The 22,601-nt window shown below is 37.1% G+C and overlaps 1 protein-coding gene and 2 long non-coding RNA genes across 5 annotated transcripts in view; 1 reads left to right on the top strand and 2 right to left on the bottom strand.

The window, feature by feature from the left end:
* LOC121373578 overlaps nucleotides 1-17,076 on the bottom strand; it is a 29,028-nt gene extending 11,952 nt beyond the window's left edge. For 2 of the 3 annotated variants that reach the window (XR_005958100.1, XR_005958099.1), the window contains exons 1-3: nucleotides 16,964-17,076; nucleotides 8,802-8,940; nucleotides 8,307-8,390 (exon numbers count right to left, since the gene is read on the bottom strand). This is a non-coding gene — a long non-coding RNA (uncharacterized LOC121373578). Of the gene's footprint in view, nucleotides 1-5,814; nucleotides 5,863-8,306; nucleotides 8,391-8,801; nucleotides 8,941-16,963 lie in introns of those variants that run through there. The other variant, XR_005958098.1, reaches the window with a different exon arrangement.
* Nucleotides 5,730-8,296, bottom strand: LOC121373573 (gastrula zinc finger protein XlCGF8.2DB-like). The gene has a single exon (XM_041500257.1). It carries the CDS (start codon nucleotides 7,916-7,918, stop codon nucleotides 6,794-6,796), a length of 1,125 nt encoding a protein of 374 aa, XP_041356191.1. The 5' UTR covers nucleotides 7,919-8,296; the 3' UTR covers nucleotides 5,730-6,793.
* Nucleotides 17,077-19,144: 2,068 nt separating the features above from the next.
* Nucleotides 19,145-22,601, top strand: part of LOC121373826 — an 8,060-nt gene continuing 4,603 nt past the window's right edge. Inside the window, exon 1 of the long non-coding RNA XR_005958139.1 lies at nucleotides 19,145-19,256. This is a non-coding gene — a long non-coding RNA (uncharacterized LOC121373826). The remainder of the gene's footprint in view (nucleotides 19,257-22,601) is intronic.

Genomic DNA, 22,601 nt, shown 5'->3' with positions numbered 1-22,601 from the left:
TCGAACTTTCGTTTGAAACTAAAGTCAAATTAATACAAGAATTTTATTCAAATCCATAGCCAAAAAGGAAAGGTTTAGCACAATTTTTTTAATTCGTACGTACGAATAAATAATGTTTTAGGAAATAAAATGAAATTTAACATAGTGCAAATATTAGAACGACCAGAAACACGTTTCTGGTAGGGTCACCCAAGCTGGACTGGTCAAAGGGTAGAGACTAGACTAATATGGACCGAAAAGACAGAGGACGTGAGTCAAGAAAGACAACTGTCTGTGAGAAGCAAACTCTAAAATCAAAACTGGGCTGGAGAGGGCACATAATCCTAGTAAGGAAGCTGTCCTAGGAGAAGGAAAACTCGAAACAACTGGGCTACGTCTCGCCCCACACTCACACGGATATATAAATACAAGAAGAAAGAAAGATGTTTTTATTTAATGACGCACTCAACACATTTTATTTACGGTTTTATTTGCGCTTCCCACAGGCAGGATAGCACAGACCATGGCCTTTGTTGAACCAGTTATGGATCACTGGTTGGTGCAAGTGGTTTACACCTACCCATTGAGCCTTGCGGAGCACTCGCTCAGGGTTTGGAGTCGGTATCTGGATTTAAAATCCCATGCCTCGACTGGGATCCGAACCCAGTACCTACCAGCCTGTAGACCGATGGCCTAACCACGACGCCACCGATGCCGGTACACACACACAAAGATGCACACACACAAACACACACACACACACACACACACACACACAAAGACACACACATACAGAAACACACACACAAAGACACACAGAGAGAGAGAGAGAGAGAGAGAGAGAGAGAGAGAGAGAGAGAGGGGGGGGGGGAGAGAGAGAGACACACACACACACATTGGGAAATGTGCACTGACAGACAAGACAGCATATACCATGTCCCTTTAGGGGGACTATAGCTGTATTCTCATTGGTCGAGAACCAGTCACATGGCCTTCCGCAAAAGTGATTTAGCTCTCGATGACTTTATAACAATATATATACACTTAACGAGTACGTAAGTTAATGCAACGTCAACTGCTAATTTTAATGTAAACAACCACAAAACTATTTGCTGTCCTGGAATAAAAAAATATTCAGTTTACTTGTGCAAAAACCACACAAACAAGGTCAGCGGTCATCAAGTTATGTAAGGAATATCTTTCAGATTTTGAGTTTCTGGTTGCTAAACTCAGATAAGATTTGGCACTCCCTACAGCTACATTTTTCCGATAGTAGCAAGGGATCTTTTATATGCACCATCCCACAGACAGGATAGCACATACCACGGTCTTTGATATACCAGTTGCGGTGCACTGGCTGGAACGAGAAATAGCCCAGTGGACCAACCGACGGGGATCGACTCCAGACCAACCGCGCAACAAGCGAGTGCTTTACCACTGGGCTACATCCCGCCCTCACTTTATAGAAAGTCAAAATTACTTATTTCACCAAAAACAGTGTGGCCAAGTCTCGGGAGATCCCGTCTAAGTCCTGTCTAAGTCCACGCCTGTAGTTTATGATCAATTAGCATAACCGGCCTCTGTGGTGTCGCGGTTAAGCCATCACGTTATAACAAGTCAAAATTACTTATTTCACCAAAAACAGTGTGGCCAAGTCTCGGGAGATCCCGTCTAAGTCCTGTCTAAGTCCACGCCTGTAGTTTATGATCAATTAGCATAACCGGCCTCTGTGGTGTCGCGGTTAAGCCATCACGTTATAACAAGTCAAAATTACTTATTTCACCAAAAACAGTGTGGCCAAGTCTCGGGAGATCCCGTCTAAGTCGTGTCTAAGTCCACGCCTGTAGTTTATGATCAATTAGCATGTGTCGCGGTTAAGCCATCGACAATAATGATGGTAGGTACTGGGTTCGCAGCCCGTTACCGGCTTCCACCCAGAGCGAGTTTTAACGACTAAATGGGTAGGTGTAAGACCACTACACCCTCTTCGCTCTCACTAACCACTAACAACTAACCCACTCTTCTGGACGGACAGCCCAGATAGCTGAGATGTGTGCCCAGGACAGCGTGTTTAAACCTTAATTGGATATAAGCATTAAAATAAGTTGAAAATGAAATGAAAATTAACATAATTTCCCCCACCCTAACCAGCTGAAAACTTCTAGATCCGCCTTCATATTAAAATGAAAATTAACATAATTTCCCCCAACCTAACCAGCTGAAAACTTCTAGATTCGCCTTCATATTGAAATGAAAATTAACATAATTTCCCCCACACTAACCAGCTGAAAACGTCTAGATCCGCCCTCATATTGAAAAGCGAGCCTCCAGAGCGGGTTCATTTGATATTTCTGTTTGATAATTGCTCAGAAATATAATATCATTATAACTGATCTTCCGAGGAATATAAATCTAGCCACTGCATAATAAATAGTAATAGCATTCCAAGGGGAAGCTGAAGTTGGTTCGATATTCAACGTTCAACATTGAATATTGAATATTGCTCTGACAGAACAACATTCAACATTCAGGTGTTTTTTTTTTCTTCTGAATTATACAACATTCTTCAAAATCTACGATACGCATTTAGGTGTATGTCCTATGATAATATGGCGAATCGAGGGTGGCTTAGGGATGTAAAATAATCTAGTTAGGCTCGGAAATAAAGTACAGAGCTAAGTCTCGCACATCCCACCGATATATAACAAATACTGGGTGGCTCTGGGGCAACTTTCAACGTAACACCATACTCGTTTGCAGTAACGCAGCTCTGAAACTGAACATAGAAAGTTTATGAAATTCTACAGATCCATCCTATAGTACACGTTATTTGGTAATGTGAAGAGTCTAGGGTGGCTCAAGACTCTATCTGGACGTGACGCCCCGTTAAAGGTCGAAATTCGAAGATCAGCTCAATATTCAGATTAGACCCACACTTGTGAAACTAAACATAGAAAGTTTATCATATGATAAACAACTGTTCATTAGTGCACATCCAACCCATATATAGCAAAAAGCGGGGTGGCTCGGGGGCAACTTCCCAAATAACGTCCCATCACTATATATGGAACACAGTGTAAAATCAAGGTAACAACAATTCTGAAACTAAACTTAGAATGTTTATCATATGATAAACAAGTGTTCAGCAGTGCACATTCAACCCATATATAACAAACACGGGGTGGCTCAGGCGCATCCCCGTTTTACAACCGGTAGTTCAGTATTACCAGGGGCGTAAACATAGAGGTTTATACATATGGCGTTTCTGGTGGTGCAAGACAAAATAGAAAAAGGGTCCACTTGGTTCATATTCGAACCCCCACCCCCAGGTCCAGATCATGCTACGCCCCTGATTACAGTAGGTTTTATGACCGCCAAAGATATTGAAGGACGACTGGGGTCAGAAGTGAAAGTTGAAAGTTGACATTTTGTTTACGCCGCATCGCAAATTCAAACAATAAAACATTTCTTTCTTTCGTTGGTGAGAGCATCATTCGTTATTTTTGATAACATATACCCTGTTTACACACGTTGTGTTAACAATTTCAAGACATACGACTGGCTGCTCCTAGGTGATGATAAGGTCACCAATGCCATACCATCCAATGAAAGAAAGAAGTGTTTTATTTAACGATGCACTCAACACATTTTATTTACGGTTATATGGCGTCAGACATATGGTTAAGGACCACACATATTTTTTTAGAGGAAACCCGCTGTCGCACATAGGCTAACTCTTTTACGACAGGCAGCAAGGGATCTTTTATTTGCGCTTCCCACAGGCAGGATAGCACAAACCATGGCCTTTGTTGAACCAGTAATGAATCACTGGTCGGTGCAAGTGGTTTACACCTACCCATTGAGCCTTGCGGAACACTCACTCACGGTTTGGAGTCGGTATCTGGATTAAAAATTCCATGCCTCGACTGGGATCCGAACCCAGTACCTACCAGCCTGTAGACCGATGGCCTGCCACGACGCCGGTACCATCCAATGAAGAAAAAACACAGCTGAATCGATCACTCTGTGAGTGACGTACAAGTTAACCTTAAATTGTCTGTGACGCACAAACTAATTACAAGTGTTAGGGCCGTACATAGGGTTCAATTGCATATGGCGTTTAAATTTATTTTAAATCAGTTTTCTGAAGATATGTAAGAAACAGAATACTATACTCGTGTCCGTAAGATAGTGCTTATCAGTGGCGGATCCAGAAAATCCATTTGGGGGGAGGTGGGAGGGGGGGCAGTGACATGAGATGGAATGCCAAGGGAACTTTGGGGGAGGTTTGGACGGGGGTCGTAAAAAAAATATGAAAACTAATATATAATAAAATTATAACTATCGTAAAATTTAGGGGGGGGGGGGCGGGCCCCTCCCCTAGATCCGCCTCTTTTTATCTTACAACTCGAATCCATTTCACTCGTTGGATAAGTTTTTAAACAACGAGTTGTAAGATAAACGGTATCTAACGGACGCTCATGCAGGAGTCTCTATATAAAGACTTTTAAGGTTCCGATTGCAGCTTGACGTTGCTACGTTTGGAACTAGCGTGTGTGCTGGTCTTGATGAGTGAGTGCATCTCAGGTTTGACCACCTCCGTACTTCACGGCCCGCACACTGTATTTGAGAGCGGGGAGGCGACTGTCAGTGCGATGGAACGGGGAGGGAAACCGGAGAACGAAGGGCCTAAACCTGTTATAGGGATTTCGGGGACATCCTCCTTATATAACTTTTTGTTTACTTTCTGGTATTTTTACCTTTCTTTGTCTTTGTTTCAATATATTTTACGGGGAGTATGACGCCTCACTTTAAACTTCACTCACAGTAGTTTATACACCCATACCAAGTACACGTGCCTGCTGCACCTGTACTTGTAAAATAAGTAATGTTAGGATCGGTGTGCGCGTGCGTGTTGTGTGTTCATTGTGTGCCAGTGTGTCTGTGCGAACGTATCTGTCACAGAAAGAAAATTATGTTTAACACCTCCGTACAATTTAAAATACGGCTTTTTATTGTTCAGCATATATAGCTATTTTTTTCCAGAGAGGGAGAGAGAGAGTGAGAAAGAGAGAGAGAGAGAGAGAGAGAGAGAGAGAGAGAGAGAGAGAGATTGTTTAACGACACCACTAGAGCATACATATGCAATTTCTAACGAGAGAGAGAGAGAGAGATTGTTTAACGACACCACTAGAGCATACATATGCAATTTCTAACGAGAGAGAGAGAGAGAGAGAGAGAGAGAGAGAGAGAGGAGAGAGAGAGAGAGAGTACAGTGAGTTTATGGCAGGGAGGGGTGGGTCTCATCGAATATCCTCGAAAAATACATTGAAAAAACAAAAAGGAGAAAACTTTCTTGAGGGGGCGGTTTGGACCCCCCCCCCCCCCCCCCCCCCCCCACACACACACACACACGCCTGGACAGAATAAAATAAAATAATACAACGCAGGATTCACTGTTTATTTATTAAAATGTTTAAATTGTTTTCAAGTGAATGGAACACATTAAACACAAACTTGTAGAAGAACAACTATTATCCAGACATGTCTAAAGCAGTGTTCGAGATTAACGGTATCCCGATATCCCGGGGATACCAGAATTTAAGTTTGGATACCAGACTTCAAGAACCCAGTATCCCATCGGGATACCATATAATGTTGTTGTTGGGTCTTTTTAAAAATGCGTTTTTATTTTTCGCTGAAACAATGAAAGTCGTAATTTACTGGTGAAGTAAAGTAACAGTATTTTCCCATACTCGTACCCAGTCTAATGCTACACTGGAGCAATAGCGGCGTAGCAATTGACTGGGAACCGCTAAGTCACTATTGTTTTTGTTGGACGTTTCCTCCCTTCAAATTTTATTTGAGATATTGACTCCACATCTGCAAAAAATTGATACAGGAAGGTTTATCATTAGTAATGTCAGAAACACTTATAGATTACTGCTAAATATTAATTTATGTCAGTATTACGCAAAAATAGATGCAGCAAATCTTTTTGCCGATTCCGTTTGATCGCGAATTTCACGATTTTGATTGCGGTGTAGCATTAGACTGGGAACGAGAACAGTGTCGTCCAAGTTTGTTATGATGTTATTTATGAATTTCATTTAAATGGGATACTAAAATATCAGGTGTGATACCAGATTTTGAAATTTTAGTATCCAACTGGGATACTGCCAACAATGTTTGATCTTGAACACTGTAAAGCCATCATTCTCTGTTTTCCCTTTACCCCCCCCCCCCCCCCCCCCCCACACACACACACACATATCACACACAATATGGTTGTGGTTGGGTGAACGATGGTCGAGTCAATCTGCATTCTACCGAGAAAATCTCCGATATACATGTATGTATTCATTGGGTCAACATTAATTAGGGACCAATTTCACAAAACATTGTAAGTTTACGCCTGCGACTAACTGCTGCAGTTATTCTGGGCCTACATATACACGTGCATGGCAGCTATTCCACGAAGAAAATTACATCATTAGGGAAAATGGCGCATTTTAAAGAAAAGAGAAAATTAAATATGTGCATTTGTAACTAGATTTGTTGTACTGTAATAGTAATAAAAATTGTGGCTTAGTCGTAGATTTACGTTTACGTATAAAACTAGGCTTACAATGTGTTTGTGAAATTGGGCCCAGTCTCGTTACAGACCAATATGATATCTCAAGCAGCAAAGAGCCCACCTTCACAAAATCGTGGACGCGCTCAAGTAGGGGACACACACACACACACACACACACACACACACCACTTCACATCACGATTCTGACACCAGGACGAGCGCATACAACATGGCTTATCAAGCTTTCTCACTGGTATGAGAAAACATATGATGCTTTAAACTCGATCTGCGTCTAAAACTTTTAGTGCACACTTCACATTCGAAAGGTTTTTCACCAGTATGAATCAAAATATGCCCCTTTAAACTTAGCCCATGTGCAAAACATTTTGAGCACACTTCACACTGGAAAGGTCTTTCGCCAGTATGAACGAGCATATGCTGTTTCAAACTCTTACCGTGTTTAAAACATTTTGTGCACACTTCGCATTTGAAACTTTTTTCACTGTTATGAATGGACATATGATTTTTTAACTTGGATTTACATGTGAAACATTTTTTGCACATTTCACATTTGAAAGGTTTTTCACCAGTATGAATGAACATATGTTCTTTTAAGGTAAAAGACCTTACAAACCGTCTTGTGCACACTTCACATTCAAAAGGTTTTTCACCGGTATGAATCATCATATGTAGTTTTAAGTTGTCATTCTGAGTAAAACGTTTGGTGCACACTTCACACTGAAATCGTTTTTCTCCAGTATGAACAATCATATGCTGTTTTAAATTGGAACTGTATGCAAAACTTTTTGTGCACACTTCACATTTGAAGCCTTTATTACCAGTGTGCATTAATATATGCCGTTTTAAGCTGCCACTGTATGCAAAACATTTTGTGCACACTTCACATTTGAATTTTTTTTCACTATGAGTGACCATATGTTGTTTCAAGGTGAGACTGCATGTGAAATATTTGGTGCACACTTCACATTTCAAAGATTTTTCACCCATGTGATTCAAAATATGTTGTTTTAAGCTGGAACTCGTTGTAAAACGTTTTGTGCACAAGTCACATTCGAATGATTTTTCACCAGTATGAGTCAACATATGATATTTTAAGCAAGTACTGGATGTAAAATATTTTGTGCATACTTCACATTTGTAAGGATTTTCACTGCTATGAATGAACATATGCCGTTTTAAGGTACAACTCCATATAAATCGTTTTGTGCACAAATCACATTTGAAAGGTTTTTCACCAGAGCCGGTATGAACCAACATATGTTCTTTTAAGCGCCACATGTACTTAAACGTCTTTGTGCACACTTCACATTTGAAACGTTTTTGATCGGTAGGATTCATCATATGCTGTTTTAAGCTTTTACTGCGTGTAAAACGTTTGGTGCACACTTCACATTTGACATTTTTCTTGCCAGTGTGTACAAGCTTATGTGTTTCTAGTCTAGACTTGCATGTGAAATATTTTAAGCAAATTTCACATTTGAGACCTTTTAAGACTGTTTTGTGTTTAAAACGTTTTGTGCAAACTTCTCACTTAAAATGATTTTCACCAGTATGAATCAATATATGCTTGTTTAAGTTGCTACGGCTTGTAAAACGTTTTGTGCACATTTCACATTTGAAAGGTTTCTCGCCTGTATGAACCTTCATATGTGCTTCTAGTTTGGATTTGCATGTGACATATTTTCTGCATACTTCACATTTGGGACCTCTATTATCACCAGTAACTCACATTGTTAGATGCCTCTGTGATTTAGCTTCTCTATTTCTGTGTTTAGCCAGGTCGCATCTTCACTATAGCAGATGTAGCATCAGCCTGAAATAGAAATAAATAATAATAATAATTAAAACAAACATTTTGAAAGTACTGATAAAGCAATACACGTTTCCTACCTGACCCATCAATTTTTCTATCTCCTAAATTCACGGGCTAAACATTTGTGAAAAGTGGGTAAATCACCATGAAAGTTAAACTTCATCTCTAACAGTATATGATAAAGCTATATACAAAATATTCTCGCTCTCGCTCTCTCGCTCTCTCGCTCTCTCTCTCTCTCTCTCTCTCGGGTGTACATTTATGTATGCAAAGGCTGAATTTTAATGTTTTTCCTAGATTTCCATTTAAACCGTCTGGAATGATGACATTTTTAATACAGAATTAGATACAGTCTCACTGCTGTTTCCACACATTATATCGTAAGTGTTTTTGCGGTAATCTCACACCTACAATTTAAATGATAGACCTTTCTGGCCACCAGTGACTGACATTGTTTGATACGTTTCCGTGGTCAAGGCTTCAAGGTTTATCTTCTCTATTTCTGTGTTTAGCCAGGTCGCATCGTCACTATAACAGATGTAGCATAAAACTGAAATTAAAATTAAAATAATTAATTAATAATAAAAAATATATATCCTCAATAGTAGTATGGGGGCCTGTATGGCGCCATGACCTACTTTTCCGTGATCACGTGATATATATATACGACCGCCGTGTATAGAGACAAATGAGGGCCGGCTATATACATGGCAAATAATTAAAATATATATCATTTCATGACAAAATAACAGCGAATACACTGAAATAAAATAATATGAACTCATAATTTTTAAAATTAATAATATGATTTAAAAATAATAATAATTTCTCTCTTTTTTTTCTTTGGGGGAAGGGGGGGGGGGGGGTGGGGGAGGTACGGAGCTACCGTACACAGTACCACTGTAGTTGCGTGTGCATGGAATTTAGTAGGGGCGGGAGTCTAGACGATGCTCGGTTCGAAAACGTGTAACATGTTTTCAAGCGTCGCCAATGTCCAGACAGTCGTGTTTTTTCGCTAAATGTTTACAAATTATTTCGATTGATTCGCAAAGTGGTCACTGTTTAATGTATAGCGTTAAAAACCCAGTATACTGTCACATGTTTTGCCGTCCAAAGGGTTGGCTTAATTATAACTTAACCCAGTTGAATCCAGTTCTACGTGCAGGGCAAAGTTCAGCCTGACATTTGTGTGTGTGCATACACGTTAATATTGTATTTTTATAGCAAAAAATCAAAACAAAAAAACAAGATAAAATCCAGCCCCCTCCACCCCAAAAAGGTAGTAGTAAGCTGCTAATAATAATAATAATAATAATAATAATAACAATAATAATAATATTGACAACAAAATTAATTATTATTATTATTTTTTTTTTTTTTAAATATTATTATTAATATTGCTATTATGATGTGGAGTAGGTGGGGACGTTAAATAACTTTAGAGGGGAACCCGGAAGTGATCTCGGCGTTACTGGTTTGAGAGTTTCATTGCCCCTTGCAATTTTGCACGTTTGAAATATGACTATATACAGCAAAATAACGGTACCTTCAAGTCATATTTATTTGCGGTAAAATTCACTTTTTTAAAATTTACGTAAGCAGACTCAAAATTGCAATCGGTGAAAAATTATTAAGTTCAAGCCCTGTTGATAGTTTGTGTACTCTCCGTAGTTAGTTTCTACTTCAGATAATTTACCTCAGCAGCTGATAATTTGCAGTTTGTACTTTTTTATTTTCATTTATTTTATTTATTTATTTTTTATTAATTTAAAAAAATATTACGCTATTCATGTCTATGGAAAACGTACACAAAAGCTAGTTTCATATACCCCCCCCCCCCCCCCCCCCCCCGCCCCGCCCCATCCTGTTCAGACCACGCACTGTTCGTACAGTACTTAGTACATGTATGTATTCCTCCTGGCGTCAACGTCTTGTCTTGCAAACTTGTTTGTAGGGATATATATATATATATATATATATATATATATATATATATATATATATACACGACATCAATGACAACACATTAATATAGGTATATTAACTGGCGCCATTTGAACGCATTGGCCAAACTGTTAATTATGTATGTGTGACGATAAAAATATATTACATGCAACTAAATCGCAATCGTCTGCCGAGGCTTACTGCACCCAGGGTATTGCTATTGCTAGGAGTTGTAATGACAGTACGTTTTTAAATATTCAGCAATAATAAGATAAGAGTAAAACAGTTTAAACAGCGTTTTAACGATCCTTTATGGTATACCCGGTTAGCGGTATTCCACGAACAGTCAATGGAGACATGTCGGCTTTTTTCCGAACGCAAGAAATCACGTGACATCGGTCACATGGAGGAAGCGAAAAGGAGCGACCTATTCCGATTGACAAAAATAAAGCCGGTTGCGGAATCCGACGGAAGTGGCTCAAAACAAGCAGGCGCAAAGTAGATGTACAAATAACAAATAGCGAGACTAATGCTGCGTTCGCGTTTACTCGGAAGTTGTTATTTCCGACTTGTAAACCTATTTACGACCTGTATGCGTTTTAATGTATTAACAAATACTCCCCAAAAACAAATAGCGGAACATAATGAAACAGGGTTTTCGAATTAGCTTTTTGGCGATTTGACAATGAAATATTTTCGCCAATTTCAATATTAATTCGTATTTGGCGATTTGGCGAACGACAGGTTAAAGCCTGCTTATTTACAGCCTAGATATATTTTTGCTGTGTATATAGCCTCTATTAGAAACATACTTATCTGCCCTTGGTGTTCATCGTGCTAAGCGGTCCCAATTAGCCACTAAATTATTTCCGGCGCGTTACACTCCAGTCGCTTGCAACAAAGGCCCTTTGTTACTACTGAGTTGTGGAGTAGTTGTCGTCTTGTTATTTTTAAAAAATTTTAACGTTAATAAAGTTTTCTATTACTATTATTGTTCGTCAGATTGTGTGCAATCTCCTCCTTTTACAGAAAAGAAAATGTACAATATGTTTTGTGCTAACAAAAATACTTACGAACATGTTAAAACGGCACCTTAATAAAGTTTTAGTATTTGCAAGTAATATGCATGTGTTTGTGTATATATCAATGTGTACGAATGGAAGTACATTAATTTGACTAAATGACTAGCTGCGATTTTCTGTACCGCTAGCTGCATTATTAACTACGACCTATGCAGTAGTTAATAATGAAACTAACGATACGGAAATTCACTTCCTCGCCTAACGATAAGGTTTCTACTCTCTGACTCGCAAACAAATCGGAACGGCGAGTCCAGTGTCATTGTCAGACGGACATAGTGTAACGGACACAATTTCATGTGTAATTTAATAGTTACGATCGACTATCTACCTGCAATCATTAATATTATGTACAACCATTAAGCATTCCGTGTGTGTGCGTGTGTGTGTGTATGTATACACACACATAGACAGACAGACAGACAGACAGACACACACACACACACACACACACACACACACATAAATATATATATATATATATATATATATATATTCACTGGCGTAGGAAGCCTTTTCAGATATTTTGCTTTATATATTCACTGTCGTAGGAAGCAGGGGGGCAAGCCCCCCACTTTTCAGATATTTTGTTTTATATAATAGTGTAAAAATGTGTAAATATAAAAGTGTGGCCCTATCCCCAGCCTTCGTTCGCGGAGGCTATATACACTATATATACACTATATACACGGCCGTTGTATATATATAGCCAGATCGTATACAAACACCGTCTAGTTCACAGTATTCTTTTAAAATGTAACAATTCCTATCCTAAGCCAGCTGTTATGGTATATTTTGCATAATAATGAAGGTGGAAAATGAAGGTGTTTGCGATCCAGATGGTTATATTTTTCGCGTACGACTAACGATAAATTTACCTATAGATACAAAGGCCTAACTAGTCAGGATTGTCGACGCTAACATGCTTCTGTTACTAAAATAAATTAATGTATAAGCTTATTGTCATTTATTACGTTTTTATTAATTTTTAATAACCTTTTTCATTGTGTTTTTCTATTTACCCTACGTCGCAGAGGTCGGCGAAGTGTTCTCGTTACAAGAGCTTGGTAAATTGTTTTGATACTGCGGCTATTCGGGGGATGCCCGTCACGTGACTCAAAAATAATACGTCACACCTTTGCTCTCCAAATAGCTGATATTTTTCTTTGAATTATGGACCACCGACATAATTCAATTAATTTTATAAAATATAAATAATAAGTTGGATATGGTGGTTATATAGATGGTTTAATAAGGTACTTTTAGGTACAAATCAAATGTATACATTTTCAGATAATACTTTGTTGGGTCATTAATTAGGTCAACCATCCGTGACAGAGCGCCTTTAACGTTTTGCCTATTATAGTGGCTATATTTCACCTAGTACTGGAGACAACTGCCCAATTTTCCCAGATTGTTCACAATTGTGCTACAATAAGTGTTAATACCAATTTTTATTTTTATTTCAACTTATTTTTGTGCTTATATCCAATTAAGGTTCAAGGAACGCTATCCTAGGCACACACCGTAGCTATCTGGTCTGTCTGTCTAGGACAGTGGGTTAGTTGTTAATTGTTAGTGGTTAGTGAGAGTGAAGAGTGTGTAGTGGTCTTACACTTACCCATTGAGTTGTTAAAAATTGCTCTGGGTGGGAGCTGGTACCGGGCTGCGAACCCTGTACCTACCAGCCTAATGTCTGATGGCTTAACCACGACCCCACTGAGGTCAGTAATACCAATTAATATGATTGCTATGTTGAAATGCCCAATTTTATTTTGGTTTCGCCCTTCTGTGTGTAAAAAAAAAAAGTGTTTTGTTTAACGACACAACTAGAGCACATTGATTTATTAATTATCGGCTATTGGATGTCAAACACAGGTTCATTTTGACAGTCACAGAGATGAAACCCACTACATTTTTTTCATTATCAGCAAGGGATCTCTTTATATGCACCATCCTACAGACAGGATAGCACATACCACAGCCTTTGATATACCAGTTGTAATGCATTGGCTAGAGCGAGAAATGTATGTGCGTAACCAGCCATATTAGTACTTAAGCAGCACAATACTAATAAGCAGATATCGAAAAAAAGTTAGCCTATATTTCGTAAGGTTCCTGTATATCAGTGATTCGTGGAAACTAAAGCTGCATGGTCTGTCCGTCTGTCTGTCTGTCTGTGTCTCTCTCTGAAATGATAGGTCAGGTGGTGTGTATACAACGGAAACTGAAATTAAATACCTACAAAGTAATATAAGAATGGAGTTCAAAATCCACATTGATCCGACAAGTTCAGTCGGTACATATGTTCCAATTCGGCTATCACCAGTTATGTCACAAACACACACACACACACACACACACACACACACACACAGTATAATATATAAAAATGTAATAAAAATGTGTGCTTTTAATTGTATATATTTTCACTATGTGATAGTCCAACTACTAATAAATGACTATATATATATATTTTTTTTTTTTTTTTCCAGTTATTTATATAAATTTATTTAATGTTTAGAATTACTGCAAAGTGACTCATATAAGATGCAAGTCAAAACATACAATTTCACTAGAAAAAATGGACCGCCAATAAAGGTGGAATGTACACAATAATAATAACAATCTTTAGAACAGACTATGGCCTCAGATTACAGTTATCTTCCCATTTGGTTGTTCAAAATCCGGAAATTTGACCGCGCAAGTAGTCTGCTGTTTGACTGTGACTATTTCATGACAGACAGCTATGAAGTGGCAACTGTTTGACTGAAGTGACAGGGGATAGCATGTAGTTTGTAAACATGTGTAACTTGTTGACATTGAAGACTTGTTTGTGGTAATTCTGGCCCATGCAAAAGTAGTGTTTTTTGTGTAAAATGGGTGTACTCCGGCCTGGTTTAGAGGGTGTGTCTGTTTAAACCAATATGCTGGGAGAAAGAGCTGGACAACAGGGGTTGTCCTTTTCAGGGTATGTGTCCCCCATGCAGGCAAAGGTACATACAAAACTTCACGGGCCTGCTGATATTAATAAAAATGTTATAGCCACTAAGGCTATATAGAAACATATAGCAAAATTAATTGTGGTCTGAGGCCTGATATAGTTCACACATTACACCGGTTAAATGCTTGATTCTGAAGAAAGTATTATAACCAGAGAGGTGAAATTATACAGACTGATTGTGAATACCACAAGGAATATGAAAACTCATTTATTTATTTTCTCAATATTTTATTAAATTAAAAAACTTTTTTTTTAAATTTATTAAAAATTAAAATTAAAATTTTCAACTTTTAAATTTCAATATCCTCCAAAATAGCATAAAATGACCTCTGATGTTACTACAGGTTGTTGCAATATTTTTAAACAGTTTTGAGCTAATAACTTGGTAAAAAAAGAGCAAAAGTTGGATTTTGTTAGTCAATATTGAGATTTGAATTTTTTTTACATATTGAATTTTAATGAGTTTCTCAATTATTGCAATTGGACAGAAGATCTAAATATAATGAATATATCACTACTAAATGTAATTAAACACTTTAAATAAATAGTATACAGTTTTTAACAAGATTAAGTACTCTAATAATACATTTCACCTACATTTATGTAAATTACACACTTCAGTCATTTTTCAAAAATGGTCTTTTATCCTTAAAAAATCTAATAGGCTAATATTCTATGCTGTCTGAATGTATTTATTGTGTTCAGTAATCAGATGCTGGTATACTTGTCAAGTTTATTGCAGAAAATGTGCCAAAAAGGTTAACATTTGGCTTGTAATACATATGGCAGAATAATCCATAATGCATATTCAGTGGTCATTACTACAAACATCCTTCCAATCAAGAAATACTACACTGAGGTATCCAAGACACTGGCACATGACTACACTTGTTAACAGTTATCACTGGAAACTGAAAAATATGGTGCAAGTACCTCTTGGTAGGATTTATATCAGCATTTTGTGACAAAATCTTCATTTTCAAAGTTGTCGTCAACAAAAAACATATTATGGTGTATACCTAAGTAATATTGTAGGGCATATTCATATTAATATGCATTTACATGGACTGTTTTGCGTTTTACAAAGTGGCTACATGTCTAATACAGTAAATGAAGTAGATTAAGTAAATACAGCAGGTCAAAATTGAATCTGAGGCCTATCATGTCTAATTTTCCCTGAAATTAGTGTGTAAAAATATTTTTGCAAATGGCCCCAATTTTGTGACTTTCACCATCCCTCTGACACATTTCTAATAATGTACCATGAATTCAGTCACCATATCTTTAATAAGCCTCCACTTATCATATCTAAAATGCAAATTTTACAGTTTTAGATTTTAATTTTTTTCAAAAATTTAAATTTAAGTTTAATATTTAATTAAAAATGAAGTAAAATATAATGATTGATTTTTTTTTCCTTTAAATATTTCAAAATCTTTCCAAGACAACACTGTGCAGATAGAACATATGTAGAAGAAAAAATAGCTGCTCATTGTATGAAGAAATTCCAAAATTTGATAAAGTTATTACATTTTGAAGTTGGTGTCCCTCAAGTAACCATTGCTAAAATTGGCCATGGCAAGGCACTGTGGTAGGTGTTTTAACACAGCCTCTATATACTCTCAGTTTAAAGGTGACATCCCGATACTTACTGAGCATTGCTTTAATATGTATATCATTGGAATGCATTAGTGTGGGCCAGTTTTTAGGGGGAAAAATGGACTGATAGGTCTCAGATTACAGTTATCTTCTCATTTGGTTGTCCAAAATCCAGAAATTTGACCGCGCAAGTAGTCTGCTGTTTGACTGTGATTATTTCATGGCAGGGGATAGCATGTAGTTTGTAAACATGTGTAACTTGTTGACACTGAAGACTTGTTTGTGGTAATTCCGGCCCATGCAAAAGTAGTGTTTTTTGTGTAAAATGGGTGTACTCCGGCCTGGTTTAGAGGGTGTGTCTGTTTAAACCAATATGCTGGGAGAAAGTGCTGGACAACAGGGGTTGTCCTTTTCAGGGTATGTGTCCCCCATGCAGGCAAAGGTACTACATACAAAACTTCACGGGCCTGCTGATATTAATAAAAATGTTATAGCCACTAAGGCTATATAGAAACATATAGCGAAATTAATTGTGGTCTGAGGCCCTATAGGATGATATTCAGCCATTTAAAATAAAAAAATGGAGTCACTTTAAACGTCAGAAGGATTAAATGCTTGGAAATTTACTAATCTTGACATTGTCAGGTATGTAAAAAACTATCATGTTGGAGGAACATATATTTGCCGACAACAGGTGTTTGGATTTTTACGAACGTTCGATATTAGTGTCAGAATCCATCCTGTAAAATTTCCAGTGCTGATTTATTTACCCGCCGTCGAGATTCAAACGACGCCAGTAGTCCGAGTAGAAGTTTTGAATCTCAATCGAGATTAATGCGACAGTAGCGGAAACTGACGCCGGAAACCGAGATGAAAATAAATATTCTGTGTAAATAAATAACAAACCTATACAATCGTTATATTAGATGTCATTTCTCGACACTTACCGTGCATCAGAACATCGTTTTGTAGACCATACTAGCTATGAAAGTGGCAAACCTAAACCAAAAAGATCAACACCATGGTTTAGTCGGCTTCTAACAAAGGAACTGAACATCCGAAAACTAATCTGACCTACTGTTCGGAATTCGGACTATACATATGCGGAATTTTGCTTTCTACTCTCTTTAAACAATATCCATGCTGTTGCCACGTTAAAGCTTTACCAGTGGTCTTGTGACATGTAAAACATATACTATGAATTACATGGCCCTAGGAAATTACAGCTGAATAATTTCATTGAGACCTACAGCTATTTTTATGAATTTATATCATTTCAAAATCCAATAGCAGAGTGGGTATTTGTTTTGTTTAACGACACCACTAGAGCACATTGATTTATTAATCACTAGCTATTGGATGTCAAACATTTGATATGAGTCTTAGAGAAGAAACCCGCTACATTAGCAATGGATCTTTTATATGTACTTTCCCACAGACAGGACAGCACATACAATGGCCAATTCACCAGTTCTGGTGAATGGATCCACCGTGACCGAGGTTTTTCGATCCTGCGACTCGAGCAGTCAGACGACTGAGCTGAAACCCGTCACCTAAAAAATAGGCGGAAATCTGAAACCGTGCTTTAAACTCTCATTAAAGGCATAATGTCACAGACCACTGACCTATTAAATGGCCTAACAAAGTATTACCTAAACAAATGTAAATTTGATTTGTCCCTAAATGTACTTTATTAAACCATCTATGTAACCACCATACTCCATTTACTAATATTTTGTAAAAAAAATAAATTGAATTATGGCAATGGTCCATAATTCAAAATCTAATATTGCCAAGAGGGTTAACATGGATTTACTCCATGATGGTTCAGTTACGGTGATGTGATAGGTAGATTTGGTTTCCAAACATTAATGTAATTATCATTTATTATAAATTTTTAGAGAAATTAGGTCCTTAAATCTGTGACAGTATGCCTTTAAAAAAGCAAGAAAAAATGCGCTAGGATACTAGTAAATTAAGTAATAAAAGATTTCTGTTTTGGGTTGGTTGTAAGTTTTCTGTTTGCTTAATAATTAATGTTATATAAAAGATCGTTTGATCCAAGTAAATGTAATTTAAAATCTGGTAGTTAATAATTATTGGAAATGCATTAACCTACGTCGAACACAGCCACGCAATGCTGTTAGATCTACTGGTAGACCCAGTAGAGCTAATTTTAATCAGATTGTTTTCAACAAATAAACACAGGCCGATTCTGTAACACAATACTCAGTGACCAGCTGTAGACAGGAGTTGCGTCATAGTAGCCTAGACAAGATGACGCCTAAGGACCGATGGTGATGAGTTTCCCCGTGTGTATGTATGGCCACAAATGTAAAGACTGCAAGGTCAGATGTCGGGAATTAATGTCCTTATATCAATTTCATGTTCAAGCACGCTCGTTGACACCACGATTTCTGACCAGGGCCAGAAACTGTACATTTAATCATTCTAATTCGTAGTCATTAGCAGGGCCGTGGCTAGGATTGATTGTTGGGGGGGGGGGGGGGGGGGGGGGGGGGGGGGCAACTGAGTATTTAATAGTCTAAAACTCCTTAAACAGTTAAGAAGAGAATTTTCTTTAAGTTTCTATAATGCTCTCCGGATTTTTTCGGGGGGGGGGGGCAACTGCCTCCCTTCCCTTGCCCCCCCCCCCCCCCCACCACTAGCTACGGCCCTGATTATAGGATACCCGCTACATTTTCCTAATGCAGTAAGGGATCTTTTACATACACCATCCAACAGTGACAGACATGATAGCACATACCACGGCCTTTGATATACCAGTCGTGGTGCACTGGCTGGAAAGAGGAAGTCCAACACTTGCTTAATGACTAAACATATTTACCAGCAGTCTTGTGACGTGCAAAGATTATACTTTGATTTACACGGTCCAACATAATTCATTTCATACGACCATTTACGGGTACAGCTAGTTTATGAATTTATATTATGACATCCAATAGCCGAATATTAATTAATCAATGTGCTCTAGTGGTGTCGTTAAACAAAATAAACTTTTTCTTCCTCTTTGTCATTGCAACAACATGCAGTGTGTTGGAAGAGTGACAAAAACATCCACCCGTATATGTGTATGCCGAACAGTAGGCCAGATTAGTTTTCGGATGTTTAGTTCCTTTGTTAGAAGCTGGTGAAACTGCGATTGTGTGCAGAACTTGTTGGTTCAGTTTTGCCTGTTTTATAGGTAGTATCATCTACACAACTACGTTATGATGTTCGGTGAGTGTGCAGAAACGACATCGAACATAACGATTGTATATGTTTTTTTGTTTATTTGTAGGATCTATTTATTTTCACCCGATTTTCCGATATGGTCACATAGATAAATAGTGATAACCGAATTGGAACGCATGTACGGAATCGTGTCAACACGGATTTTAAAGTAAATTCACGGCGCGTGGTCACAGGAGGTGCTTGGGTCAAAGTCCTTCCCCGGTTGTAATATATATTTTGGCGAAACATCACCCGACCCCGTCGTTCGCGACAGCGTAGACTCCTCTGTAGCCCGAGTACTCTGACTGTAGAGGGCTAGACGGACATTTTGACAGATATTCAACACTGTTACACTGCCTCCAAATGTTCGTCTAGCCCTCTACAGTCAGAGTACTCGGGCTAACTCCCCTGCAAAAATTCCTACACATACGCCCTACATTATTTTGTGTGATTGTGTGTGTGTGTGTGTGATTGTGTGTTATACATATATATATATATATATATATATGAGTACAGCTCAGATCATGGGTACAGAAACTGTTACACCTAGGTCAAATATTAAACTTTGCACAAATCATGTGAAATGACACTAATTTACTGACTGATATCTAAACTATGTAGATTTATAACTTGCAGATCAAGAACATAAGAATTTTGCTCTTGACGGAGCATTTCATAGCAAGACATGCATATCTTCTGCTCATAACATGGTGTCTTGTGATGCATAGTAACTGACAATAAATAAGGTCATTTCACAATTAAACCCAAAAACAAACATGAATAAGTGGAAGACTATGTGAAGACACCAAAAAACCCAAATTGTGTATGAACTTAAAGTTTAGAAGTGACACTGTAAAATAGACACCATTATGAGCAGAAGATTAAAAAAAAAAAGTGTCCAGGTAAAGAAAACTAACACCATTGGACATATACAACAATGAACACAATATGGTACATAGAAATAGATTTATTCATCATTTATGATAACCCAAAATCAATAGCACACATTGAAGTAGAAAGACTATTTCAAATCACCTTCTGCGCATAACACAGACACTGATTATGCCAAAATACATCATAAAACACTGTAAATCATACAGATGTGACCCCATTTGACAGAATGACTTAATCATTCCTAGGATGTGTTAGCTTGTCTTGAGTAATAATAATAAAAAAAAAAATACAATGTACTAGTGTATATATATATGCTATAGACTTGTGACACAGAAAACCGGTAAAATATGTTTTTAAAAACTGAATCTTTGTAATATTTCGAGTTCACTTTTTTAATGAATATAAAAGATTGGAAGTAGAAGCTCTGTAAATATACTCAGCAGGATAATATTGCCTCTCAATTAGTGTTAAGTTATAACATCTTACTTTAATGATTGGGAGAAGAAAAAAAAACAATAAACGAAATATGAGGAAAAAATACCAATACTAAACAGAAATCATGTAGGCAATTTGTGTCTTTAAAAGAAATCCTTGGAACAGGCATAATGTCCAGATCTTATTGGAGAAAAAAAAACGATGTGTCCAATACATCAGACATGACATAGTGCTGCCCCATTTTCCTCAGGAAACGCAGCTCTGTTCCATCGTCATCAACACTTTCAACCTGCAAAATATGAAAATGTCACATTATATAACAAGCTTGTACAATGTACTGACAAAATGTAAACAGAAAAAACTCCACATTTGTTTCATGTTTGTGCTGTTGCTTCTGTTGTTTATCTTACAAGGTTTGTTGTCAACATCCAAATAAATTTTCATGAGGTTTAAATAACTAAGTAATTTAATCCAAAACTTAAATCTGTTTTGTACATTCCATAAAGTTTTTTTTGGCACAAATGGCAAAAGGGGGTGAGGGGGTTAGGATCGGTCAGGTAACCCAAGCCACACATATTATTTAATTTGGTCTAATTGTAATTTACTTCCAGGTTCCTTGTAATAAAGTGTTAAAATGTAAAAAAACAAATACTTTAAATGGTTAACATAAAATGATACCTAAAAGTTATGTTTATAGATAAAACAACTAAGTCAATATTTTTTGTAGCATTTTTTTGTTAAAGTTTGTGGTTGCTATGGTTATGAAAATGCCTACATAAATAGCCAATGAAAAGATGGATTTTGATTATTTAAAGTTTTTTCGGCCATAACAAAGACTAACTAAAATAATCCTCATTAGACTGTTCAAACATCTGCTTAAAACTTTTCTGTTCAAAGATTTTGATTACCGAATAGAAGTACATCAAACACAAAATAAAAGAACTTTAACCCTTTTTTGTTTCATCATCAAAGACTACAAAGAACAAAGTGGCTAGTCTTGTTAACACATCTTTTAGAACAGGTGGCAATTAGGGGCAATAAAAATTCTAAAGGTAGACACAGGTGGACCACACAGGTGAGAGGTGTTACTATACAATACATTCAACCTCACTTTGAATCTGTAGTATCAAAAGGATGTGGATTATCACATTGGTGACAATTAAAAGTTCAAAATATTTCAAAAGACAACATAAAAGGCTTTTTTCTAAGCTTTGTACTCTTGTACTTCAACAAATAAATGGAGTCTGTGTTATGAGCAGCATGCCATGAGTTAAAATTGAGTTAAAATTTACTTATTTATTACAAAAATTAGGCAGATATATTTCAAGCACTATTTCATTAATGTGGACCAACATAAAGCTGGTTTAATTAATTAGGCACATTGATTTGCAAACAATCACTTCAGCTCATAACAAAGGTTCCAAAAATTAAAATAAAATGGGTGTCTGTGTTATGAGCAGAATACCATGAGTTAAATTGGGTTAAAATTTGCTTATGAATTACAAAAATTAGACAGATATATTTCAAGCACTATTTCAATAATGTGCACCAACATAAAGCTGGTTTAATTAATTAGACACATTGATTTGCAAACAATCACTTCAGCTCATAACAAAGACTCCAAAAATAAAAATAAAATGGGTGTCTGTGTTATGAGCAGAATACCATGAGTTACAATTGGGTTAAAATTTGCTTATTTATTACAAAAATTAGACAGATATATTTCAAGCACTATTTCATTAATGTGCACCAACATAAAGCTGGTTTAATTAATTAGGCATGTTATATGCAAACTATCACTTCTGCTCATAACGAAGACGCGATTCTAATGGTGAGAGAATGACCATCAAAAATGCATTTATCATCATAAAATTTATCACAAAGTGTCTCAAGTAAAAAGAAGAAACATTAACAAAAGAAATACTAACCTTCCATTCGTGTGCACTCTCGGTTATCAACCAAATTGAAGAAAAACGTCCCTGGATCAAATTGTCTTCCGCTCATAACATGTGTCAAAACCAA

Source organism: Gigantopelta aegis, chromosome 5 (assembly GCF_016097555.1).
Source record: "Gigantopelta aegis isolate Gae_Host chromosome 5, Gae_host_genome, whole genome shotgun sequence".
Classification (NCBI taxonomy): domain Eukaryota; kingdom Metazoa; phylum Mollusca; class Gastropoda; order Neomphalida; family Peltospiridae; genus Gigantopelta; species Gigantopelta aegis.
The sequence above is the reverse complement of the archived record's forward strand: the minus strand, read 5'-3'. Positions and strand labels throughout refer to the sequence as shown.

Excerpts from the sequence above, each read along its gene's own strand:
- LOC121373573 (XM_041500257.1), bottom strand. The coding sequence starts at position 7,918 with ATGATGAATCCTACCGATCAAAAACGTTTCAAATGTGAAGTGTGCACA.